Here is a 12,022-nt window from a genome sequence, read left to right on the forward strand (position 1 = left end):
GGGAGGTCATTCTGCCCCTGTACACTGCACTGGTTAGGCTGCACCTTGAGTACTGTGTCCAGTTCTGGGCCACTCAGTTTAGGAAGGATGTTGACTTGCTGGAACGAGTCCAGAAAAGGGCAACAAGGTTGGTGAGGGGCTTGGAGCACAAGCCCTGTGAGGAGAGGCTGAGAGAGCTAGGGCTGCTTAGCCTGGAAAAGAGGAGGCTCAGAAGAGACCTTATTGCTGTCTACAACTACTTGAAGGGAGGTTGTAGCCAGGTGGGGGTTGGTCAGGTTGCCCAGGGAGGTGGTGGAAGCCCCATCCCTGGAGGTTTTCAAGCAGGCTGGATGTGGCTCTGAGCAACCTGATCTAGTGTGAGGTGTCCCTGCCCATGGCAGGGGAGTCGGAACTAGATGATCATGGAGGTCCCTTCCAACCCTAACAATTCTATGATTCTATTGACCATTCCAAGATACACTCTCTCCCTTGAAGTGAAATTCATGTTCTCCACCCTGGTGGTGCCAGTGGCAGATAGTACCTCTGCAAGAATGGTCTGAGATAAAGCAGCAACTCAGTGGTAGAATTGCCAGTGCCTTGTTCGCCACATGAATGCCAGTGGATGAAGGGTCCCAGGACTCTATATGAAAATGAAAGCTTAAGTTTGTAAAGCATTTTATTTCTCAGATCACTTTTTACAGATATTGCAAATAGAATAGAATAGAATTAACCAGGTTGGACAAGACCTTCGAGATCATTGAGTCCAACCTTTAAGCAGGTAAATCCACTATAAAATCTAGGATATGTATCAGTGGCAGAAGGATTTGTAAGTAATTCAACTGTGGAATTGATTGATGTAGAAATGTGTATACATTTGCCCGGATTAATGAGAAATACTTTTGATGAAGTTTTATAATTGCATTCCTAACTGCCAACTTTGTTTTTAATTGATGTCTTTGTGGCTCTCACCTTTTTGACAAAACCCCAATTTGTTTTGGTTTCCATTTCAGAATTACTTTGTAGCTTGGCACTGTTACAAAATGAGCTCACCGATAAAAGTTTCACTCTTTGCTAGAACACAGTGTACCCTTTTCACATGCATAATACCTTATGTTTTCATCCTAGTCTACATTCTATGTTAAGAGAGGACAGATGAAAGCATTTGTTTAATTTTCTTTGTTTTATATGGGACAGCCTCTTACTAAAATATATCCTAAATGAACCATAGATTACCTTATTTGACTGGATTGATAAAATTAAAGCTATTCCTTTGTGGAAGAGAAAGTATCATTCCAGTGAGGTCCAGCTGTTCCTAGAAAATGAAAACAAGCCTCTAATCACTTTTATATTACTTAAAAATTCCTTCTTAAATAAAATTCTACATTTTTGCATAAATTTACTCTATCTTTGTAGATTTGGGGGAAATGGAAATTAGTCTGCTTTCAGCCATGTTTACATTATTGTCATTTTTTTCATTGTGTAAGATTTTCTTAAAGCCTGGCAGCTGAATATCCTATGGGGATGACAGCTACAGTAATTTTCTGTTTATAAATATTCATGATTTGAAAGTTATAGCATTAATTACATTCATTTACATATCCATCTGAACACACAAATAAACTGCAAAGTTTGTGGGTGCTTATTTAATAATATAAAAGTGCCATTTCCTTCACAAAGAATTTGATTTTTAACATCCAGTGACATATTCATTAAGATTAATGTCTGAATGTAATGATTGGATTTTGATGAGAACTCTGTGGAGCTTAGAAGGAAAAGAATAACCTTAAACCAGCTCAAACGAAGCAGGTGTGCTAAAGTAGGGGAAATTATTGAATGAAGAAATGGTCCTGTTTCTAAGCTTTTTTTGGGGTATTACTATTGCATGTGTATTTTGTTTACATGAATCCAGAAGAACTATCTCTGTATCTTAGAATTTATTTTTGTGAGTATTTTGTTTTTATTGTGGTTTTGATTTGGGTTTTGCCTGGGTTGTTTTTTGGGTTTTAATTCATGAAAATTTCGTGTTTTGAGACTACTGAGGACATTTCTTCAGATTTATTGTCTCTGTTTGCTTGTTAAGGCAATATGCACTGGTTAGGCCGCACCTCGAGTACTGTGTCCAGTTCTGGGCCCCTCAGTTTAGGAAGGATGTTGACTTGCTGGAACGAGTCCAGAGAAGAGCAACAAAGTTGGTGAGGGGTTTGGAACATAAGCCCTACGAGGAGAGGCTGAGGGAGCTGGGGTTGCTTAGCCTGGAGAAGAGGAGACTCAGGGGTGACCTTATTACTCTCTACAACTACCTGAAGGGAGGTTGTAGACAGACGGATGTTGGTCTCTTCTCCCAGGCGGCCAGTACCAGAACAAGAGGACACAGTCTCAGGCTGCGCCAGGGGAGGTTCAGGCTGGATGTTAGAAAAAAGTTCTATACAGAAAGAGTGATTGCACATTGGAATGGGCTGCCTGGGGAGGTGGTGGAGTCGCCATCACTGGAGGTTTTTAGGAGAAGACTTGACGGGGTGCTTGTTGCCGTGGGTTAGTTGCTTGGGTGGTGTTGGATTGGTTGATGGGTTGGACGCGATGATCTTGAAGGTCTCTTCCAACCTGGTTTATTCTATGTATTCTATGTTTGATTTACACTTTTTTATGCCAGTCCACATGTACAGTTTATTTTGCTGTTACCCAGAATTTCCCTGTAAGACTTTGTTACTGAGGGAGGAAAATGTCTTGTGAAAGGAAATTATGGCAGCTATATCTTTTTCTTCTTAAGAAAATTCGCATAAAATATACAGGTAACAATCCCATCTCAATCTCATAGTCTTTTGCCCTATATTGTACACATACAGTGGAATGTTACACAATAAAGACAGGTTTTGCATATCCAGTGTCATACCAGTCCAAACAGTGTATCTTATATTGAGGTATATGCTGTCTTTCTGTGGATATTCCACTTTCCAGAGCTTCAATAAGGTGAACATAACTTAGTCAAAAAATGTGTGTGTGTGTGTGATAGTCTTGGAGAATTCGTGATGTGCATCAGAGCAAAGCCTCCTGTAGTGGTCTGAGGGCTGCATACATTCCAGCGGTGCTGTCAGAAGTGCTTCTGGTTAACAGTACAGGATGCTTTTAAGAAAAACGGGTTTGTGTTTGGAAGATGTGCTGTAGGGAGGAATGGTGGGAGGGCCATTGAATCCTGGGTTGTTGGAGGACTTTTTGCTTAATGAGCTGGTTGTAAGCGGAAATGTGAATTCAGGTGTTTTGTATTCATGTAAATAGTGTAAATATTTGTAAATAGTATAGCCGTTTAAATTTCCAGTTCTGTGTAGAGCATTTTTATTTTACTCCTTTTAGGAGGGATAAAATGTATTTTCTGTCCACTCTAAAACTAAACTAAGACAATTAGGCATAGTGGAATTTATATAGTAAGGTTTTTCCCCCTCTGTAATGTAAAGCTCTTTTTTTTTTTCCCCTCACACAGCAATCTTTTGGAGAGTTAGGCAGGCCTATCTGGCTCCAAGTAGCTGAGTCAGCTTACAGGTTCACTTTGGGCTCAGTTGCTGGAGGTGAGTAATATTTCTGTTTTCAGTTTTCAAGCTTGGGTTAGTTTAAACACTGTCTTGTCAGACTACTTGGTCTTACCTAAAGTGCATTTCTTGGCTATACATATGAAGAATTGTAGAGTGGAATCGCTTTTGGTTGTGCCATTCCCTTTATTTCCTTACCACTTTTGGCTTTAGTAGCCCTCCAGTGTCCTCTGAAATGCTTGTCCAGTAACAGATTTCCTAACGCACCTGGTTTTATGTAGCAGTGTAATATATTCTCCTTGAAACTTACTTGTAGGCTTTCAGTACTGTCCTTTCTTACATGTATCAGAGATCTCACTACCTAATATATTCTTTGTGTTTAAATAAATGTGGAAAATCATCATAGTAACTATATACTACACCAACAATGACGTTGCAGAAATAATACTCCATCTGTTTTCTTGCAGCTGTCGGTGCTACTGCGGTGTATCCCATAGACTTGGTGAAAACTCGTATGCAGAATCAACGCTCCACTGGTGCAGTCGTGGGAGAGTTGATGTATAAAAACAGCTTTGACTGCTTTAAAAAGGTTTTGCGTTTTGAAGGCTTTTTTGGTCTTTACAGAGGTAAGTGGATAAAAAATACATCTATCAAATCAAGGATTTTCTTCCTTTTTTGGTTTTTTTTTAAACACTTGAGTGGCTAGTTTCTTGTGGGAAAGCCAGGAACCTTGATATCGCATACGATTTTCCTTCTGTTTCATAGAGCACAATATTTATCTCTTCCCTTGAGCACTGTTCATCGTAAACAATTGCTGCAAAAAAGTGGTCATTTTTTGTTAGTGCAAATACTCCTTGAGTTACATTTATGAGACCATTTCTACAGTGCTGTTCTACAGTACTTATTTTTCTCTTCCCACCTCCCCATCTCCCCCCCTCCATGGTTTTGCACAGCACCTTCTAAAATTCGTCATTTATTATTGTTGGTTTTGTTGTATAACCTTTGTCAAACACTTTGAAATAAAGGATGATTTCATTGCTAAGTTAAAAACAATGCTTTGTAGTTGAGAAAAAAATGTGCTTGTTTATTTAACCTTTTAATAGTCTTTTTTAAAATTGTCTTTAAAGTTATTTAGTGTAAGTTCATGTAGTGGTTTTGAAAATGTTAGAATTAATGGTCACCATGTGTAGTGAGGTCTTGAAATCATAGAATTAAATGGTCTGTGGAAGTACATTAAACTAAACAGCAGAAACTTCTATGGAGTTGTCTCTGGGTCTGTTACTGACTGGGTTCTTATACTCCTGAGCTGGATTATCCTGATTGTATTGTAATATAGCAGTACAATGGTAGTAGTTTGCTGCATTCTTAAAAACCAGAACTGGATGCTTACTGGGAAGTTTGTTTTTAAATAAAAACTTTGATTTTTTGATCAAGAAAACTATGGCACTTTTGAATACTGGCATCCAACCTCAGAACTGATGAAGTACCTTCTATGGTCCCTCACTAAACCATGTAGGGTCCTACGTTCTCTGGCACACCAAATGTGTGTGCCAAATGAGTTCAGCTGTATAAAAGGGCATGGGGAATTTTCTTGTGGTGTTTTGTCTGGTAGGTTTTGGTTTTTAAAGTGTAGGCGCTGTGGAGCTGGATTTTCTTTTCAAGATAGACCGGAGATTCAGGCTGGGAGGGCAGCATTTCTTTTTGTTACTGTCAACCTTTTAAAAAATTTAATAAGTACCTTTCCTCAGCATAGCAAGTCTGTAAATCACACAGAAAGCACTGAGTTGGAAGAAGACACCGCACTGCATATATTAACAGCTGCATTTTCTATTTAAGTGTGTTTGCTCTGAGCTTCCTTTTAATGAAGCAGCATGAAAATTCTGCAGACTGAGCACTATTGATCATTTTGAACATGTTAAAATTAATTTTTAGCTATTATTCTTTTCACTTAATGGATAGTGGAAAAATGCATCAATACAGTGTTGTCACTTATCTGGTATTTGATGTGATTAGCAAGGGATTTTTTTGTTAGTTAACTGGCAAACACTTCTGACGAACTGTTATTCCCTAACCAATGAGTAACAGTAGGACATGAACACTTCTAATGAAAACAAGACTTTTAAGTTTTATAATCCATACATGTGCCAAAAGATTTATAATCCTCTATGTTAGGAAGTTAAGACTGCCATCTACTGATTTTTTCTGCAAACCTATTAGTTCCTAGAAATGTGTATGTGCCTTTGTCAATGGGAGCCCTTTTCCAGGAGCAAGGGCCTTTCCAAAACTGGTTTCTCTCCACTAATGCTTACTCTTGGTGTGATAAAAATACTTACAAGTAATGGAGTTTAAAGAAGTTCATGTGACCATATTGGACTGAATAAGAGAATCCTTTATATCCTTATTTGACTGGAGCCATTAGAAAACTGAGATTTAGTGATTCAAGTAGAAGTGAGTTGGTAATTCATCATAGTCATGTACATATCTCACAATTACTCTCCTATTTTAAAATGTAACTGTAAGCTTTGGGGGGGAAATGATGCTAAGAGGCTAAAAATGTCAAATGAACTCTCACATAGTAAACATAGCCAAGGTACATATTCTGTCTTTATCCTTTTTTCCCATCTGTACAGCAACAGCATCAGTCTTGACTTTGTTGTGGAAGACAGATCTGGTTACCATGTCATTTTAATTACCGTTTTCAACAGACATTTTAAGATTAAATTGTATTAGGATGAATATGAAGTGCTCAAGCTGCATCACATATGTAAATGCCATCCACCTCAAAGGATGTCCCCATGTGCAGAAGTACATTTCTGTAGAGCACTTACAAAATGCTAGTGCCTGTAGTAGGAAGATAATGTTGCCTTACGATGTCTTTGTTTCTATAGGCTTGTTACCGCAGCTGATAGGTGTTGCCCCAGAAAAGGCTATTAAGCTAACTGTACGTATCTTTTTTTTTCTTCCTTTTCTTTCCTGGCATCCTTTTGTTTGTTAACATGCACAGGATTTATTTCCTAAAATGTGTGAAAGATGACAACTTACAAGCACTCATAATATATATGGTTGCAGATGTACTTGATATATGTTTATAAAGAGGAAATAAAACTTTTATGTAATGTATTATTTCTTTATTAGGTTAATGACCTTGTCAGAGACAAATTTACTAAGAAAGATGGTGCCATTCCACTCCCCGCAGAGGTTCTTGCTGGAGGCTGTGTAAGTACCAGTCCTGTATTCCTAGGAAAAATTGAATCTCGGTCATATGTAGTGTAGTTGGAATGACAGTTAATGGGTGTGCTTTGTCAGCTTGCACAGAGTGGTATTTTTTTTTTCTTCCAGTCACAAGAATGAAAAAAAGTACTTTTTTTTTCTGTTTGAAAAGCTTTGCTTACTTCTGAGTTGTGTTCTCTTAGAATTATGTGCTTGAAAAACTTCTTTCAACACAGTTTCTAACGAGTTTCAGCAGTGGTTTTAATCACTTCTGCCTTTCCATACTTTTGCTGGGGCTGGCATTCACAGTTAGTTTGGAAAGATACAGATAGTCCTTGAGAATGGATTGTAGATAAACTCATGGAACTAGAACAGTTTTAAAAGAATCCGTTTCTTACTGAAAGTTTTAGGAAGAAAAAGACATATCAACTTGCTGTATGTGAAGTTTTTCTATTTGTGAAAGTATGTAAAATCTAAGCTGCATATTGTTACTTTTCAGATAAGAGGTATGAGTGAATTTTCTGTTCAAATGACTTCATATAAAATGTGGCTTCATTACTCCAGGTGCTGACTACATCATCTAAATGGAGTTTAAAAAAAATAGTGTTTTCTTTGAGAACGAGGGCTGTGGTTCAGTGGATCTGTAAATAGTTATAATTGATACTGATGATAGATATTTTTTTTTGTTGTTTTGCACATTGGCTAATTTCATTTATGGGATTCCCCAACAGTTGTTAGCCCTATGAAATGTTTAAGGCTTTAGTTAGGGTTCTTTTGTAGCAGAGAACACTAATAACTTCCAGTTGAGTAGGCTGACAGGCTGATATAAAACCGCCTCAACTTACAACAAAACCTGGGGCAGAAAGGTTGTTGACCTCTGCAAACTCTTAATTCAAAGAAGCAGCCCTGAAGGGACACTGCTTATAGTTCTCCCTGATTGAATTTGGCAGCCTGGTACATGCTTGAGTCTTCACCTGTCAGTGCACAAAGTTTATTTCTGAGAAATGTGAGAAAGCAGCTGTGATATATAGCTAGCAAAAGACTAACCTTTTTCTGGAAAGCTCAATAACACAGAAAGCACATGCACATCATTTGTAACAGAAGTGAATATAATTTATTAGTAGTTTCCTCTGTATTGTGGTTAAATTCATAGTTAAAATCAAACATCTGATAATCAGTTTTAGTGTTTTACATAGTTTTGTATTAAAATGCATGATAACTAAACCATATCTACTCTGGAGGTTTTCTCACTTCTTAGTAGTTGCTCTTTTTTTAGAATACCTGTATTGCCTTACAGTAGTGAACATGCAGTCATTGGGGAGAAATCTGAGTTTCAGACAAGCCTTCAGAAATTTGGATGTTTCTGCAAAGCTGAGCAGATTTATAAAATGTCCAAAGACAACCCTTTCTTCTAGCTGACTGTCCTAGCTGGTACTCTCATCTTCATTTTCAAGATAATACCTACTGCAACCAGTCTGGGAGAATTTTAAATAAAGTTGGCTTTCATAGGAGAGGACTTGGGCACAGTTTAGCAACCTTAGAAATGTTAATTTCTTTGCTAGCCTGCTCTGAACCATGTGATGTCTTACAATTTGATAACTTTCCTGTCTGTACTGCGACTTAGTTCTGTTTTACCAATTTCACTTCTTCCTAAATACCAGAAGCTTTATCAGCAAGCCTATAAAGTTTATTCTAAAAATTTGAAAGTATCAATTGATGAAAGCACTAGCAAGTTTATATGTTAAATCTTTCTCATCCTTAGTCCTTTTCATCCTCATTGTGACAGCTCTTTTCTGTTTTGACTTGCTTGGAATTAGTGTTAATCTTTGTACTGCTGGTGTTGATTGTGTATACAAAATATTATGATGTGTACCCAACAATTACATCCAAGCTTAGTCCATTTGTACACGCAGGGGCACACAGGCCTTTCTGTTTGGGTGATACTACTTTTAGTCTTAGTATTCCCTTCATTCTGTTCCTTTGCTCCGTGTTAGTACAAAATGCTAGGTTACTGTGACACTGGGTTTTGTATATGCCAGAATTATTTTCACCATTTGAATTTGGGCAACTTTTCTTTGGTGACTTTTATTTATTCTTCGACACTTAAATGTTTTGCTCTTAGTACGCTGTAAGTATAGGTAGGCTAAATTCAAAACATACTTTTCATGTTGTCATGACATCAGAAGAAACAGTATTATGCCTGTATGTATTTCTCAGAGATTTCTTTATTACTATCTGTATCACTTGCCTGTGTTTAGTGTTGAACCTTCTCCTGATTGCTAGGAATAATGCAGTTTTTCATCATTTCTGATATGGAACTGGTAGTGGATGAGCAAGATGAGCAAGCTATATTTTCAGCCATTTTATAGTTTCGAGCAGAGGCCTTCCTGACCTTTCGAGGCCCACCCTCTTGTGAACCATGCAAAAGCACATTGTGCATGCTGTAGTCCTCAGCCAGGAATAAGAAAGATTCATGTGAGGAAGTGGAAGCAGCTTGGGAAAAGCTCCAGCAGACCTACCAAATTCTGTTCTCTGGATAGCAGTGCCATATCAAAGCCTACATATGGTGTTACAGTCATCTAAGAAACACACAAGAGAATGGGTGAAACCTTTGACATTAAGACAGTAGGAGATTCAAGAGAAGCTGTGTAGGTTTTTTGGTATCTGAGCTCTGTGGTGTCTGCAAGAAGTGCTATAGCGTCCAGCAAAGGGGCTGCCCACAGATATGGCCACCTCCAGAAACAGTAACTGAGAGTGCATCCCTTTGGCCGAAATCTTACTTCTCAGGCTCCAAATATTCTCACCTCCTGTAGCATTATGGAATAAACTCCCATTGCCAGTGAGAGGAAATGTCTTCATTCTCACAGTCATTAGCAAAGACATCTGCCCATACAGTGGCTTGATTATATGGTCAGCTGCCTGTCTGTTGTCTTTCCTTCCTTACTGCAAGGCGGGGACCTCCCACAGTAAGGCAGCTTGTGTCCTTGTGCTCCTTGAAACCCACCTGCTCGCTGCTGGGCAATGTAAATGTCACTGGGAAGTAGCGGGTCTGCTCTGTCAGAGCCCAGATATTCCCAGCTGCTCTCAAGCTGTATGTGTATTTGAAATCTGCAGGACAGCTACACGGGGCAGCTCAGTTACAGCGGTCAGGTCATACCTGTCAGTGAAAGGGCTCTGATCCATGATGGAAACTGATACCTGTCTTCCTGCCTTCCCAGACTATGCTGGTTTGTTAATCATCAACAGCACTATCTGCACTTACGAATGTTCATGGCAAACAATTTCTTTCCCTACTGTTACTGTAATTAATCGAATTACATTTCATTGTAATTCAGTGATTAGCCTGCATTCCTGCCTTTGGAGTTTTCAGCTACCATTAGCTTTGAGTTGCAGGGGACTGAGTGAGGCTTCGGCAATGCTTTCCTGTGTCCCGACAGCAGCTGGGGAAGCAGAGAGCGCATACCTGATATGGACAGTGCTTCTCAAAGGAACTTACACGCATGACGCATGTGAGTACATGGTGAAGAGCAAGGTGCTGCAGGGCAACTGTTGGTCCTCAGCTGGGAAGTGATGTTGAAGTAGACGTCTAATGCTATGTAAATGATTCATAAGTACTGTTACAGGCAAAGACGCTGTGATTTTGAGCTGTAATTTGTGAGTTACACAGCAGAAAAATGGATTCTTCCCATCAACATGGTGACGGTGCTTAGCATTTTGAATGGATGAATTCTGTTTCGTCAGGAAGATGTTTCTGAATCATGCTGCAAGGAGGAAGAGGATGTGGGGTGCCAGGCAGAAAAGGTTTAAGAACCTTTGCTGGAGGTGTAGGCAGTGCATCTGCTGATGATTAGGGGTGGGGGATGTGTGTGTATGTTTGCACGTACTTACCCATAGAAGTTTAAATTTATCTCTGATTTTTAAAATTCTCTCTCTATATATTAATATTAAATGTAATATTTAGTCTAAATATTTTGCTATCATTATTAAAAAAATAATTTTTGTAAGTGTTTATTCATTGATGCCCACAAACATGTATATAAGCTTAACAGGCAAAAAGGAATATGTAAAATTATTTTTTTAAATATAATTAAATATTCCTGGTTTTATTTAACAAACACAAAAATACTGAATTGCAGCTGCCAGTACTTTTCCTTCGAAATCTTTAATATAGTCTACTTCCTTTAATATACTTTAAATAAATAGAAGCAGAATTAAACTTTGCTGCTCTATTTTGATCTCAGCTGTGGATATTTAAAGTTAGGGGAAAAAATCACCCTTTAGTAAAAGAGACAGTAAGATTACTGTAGGTGCACAAGCAATGACAGTTTTGCCTTGAGAAAGAAGTTTAAGCTCTTTTGATGTTTTGACTGTTTTAAGTAACATATTTTACCTGCTTGTATGGGATGTAGTTGTGGTCCAGGATGTGGTAGTTTCAAACAAGGGCTTGAAGTAGGCCTCTCCCCCTTTGTAGCATATGCCTCTCGGGTGGAATTGGAAAGGGCAAGAGGTCTCATGTTGCAGGGTCATTTGTGTATTTCCTTCAGCCTTTGGCATGTCATGGGGCGTTTGCTGTGGGATCTCAAACTACATCTTTTCTCTCATAACCTTTGCTGTCAGATTTAGTTCCTTTATTTGCTCCTTGCAGAGTTATTTTACATGACATTAAGGTTAAGTAGAAGCTTTTATTGCTGGTATTTTCGATGTGTATGAATAACCCCCATTCAGAAACAAATTTGTCAACCTTTTTTAAAGTGTCTGTTGTAATTTATGTGTGAAGGGAGGTTTTGGGGGGTTTTTGGAGGGGAGGAAGTAAATCTAGATTTAACGCACCTTCTCCAAAAGAAATTCAAGGACTGCAATCTATACTCTGTGTGTGTATATGTACATGTGTGTTTAACATACAAAGCTGACAGCTGAAGTAAGAGATTTTGAAAAAGAATGACAGTGATTGTGAATGACTTGCACAATAGCATGGGGATTTTCATTGCAACCCTGCACACTGCAAGTTCATTTTTATTTGGAGGTCCTTTGTGTTATTTTCCTCTGCTCCCTCTCCTGGAAGTGCTCTTCCTCTTCTCCCCAGACAACACACTTCTCGGCCTCACACATTCTTCCTCACAGAGATAAGTAACCATTTATTTCATACAAACAAAAAACCCCACAATCTTGCATTAATAATAATAATAAAAAAGAAGATAGTGAAAAAATAAGTTTTCTTGTGTTACATGTTTTGTATTGAATCTCAGTACTTGTCTTTACTGGACTTGTGATGTGTCTAAGGACCTGATGCATTCACACAACTCCAGTGAATT

At 38.4% G+C, this 12,022-nt stretch overlaps 1 protein-coding gene across 1 annotated transcript in view; it reads left to right on the forward strand.

Moving 5' to 3' along the window:
* Positions 1–12,022, forward strand: part of SLC25A12 (solute carrier family 25 member 12) — a 47,981-nt gene that overhangs the window by 27,447 nt on the left and 8,512 nt on the right. Inside the window, exons 10-13 of the mRNA XM_054174564.1 lie at positions 3,455–3,539; positions 3,968–4,126; positions 6,389–6,441; positions 6,636–6,716. Of these exons, the coding sequence (XP_054030539.1) occupies positions 3,455–3,539; positions 3,968–4,126; positions 6,389–6,441; positions 6,636–6,716 (378 nt within the window). The remainder of the gene's footprint in view (positions 1–3,454; positions 3,540–3,967; positions 4,127–6,388; positions 6,442–6,635; positions 6,717–12,022) is intronic.

This window comes from Dryobates pubescens, chromosome 2 (assembly GCF_014839835.1).
Source record: "Dryobates pubescens isolate bDryPub1 chromosome 2, bDryPub1.pri, whole genome shotgun sequence".
Classification (NCBI taxonomy): Eukaryota; Metazoa; Chordata; class Aves; order Piciformes; family Picidae; genus Dryobates; species Dryobates pubescens.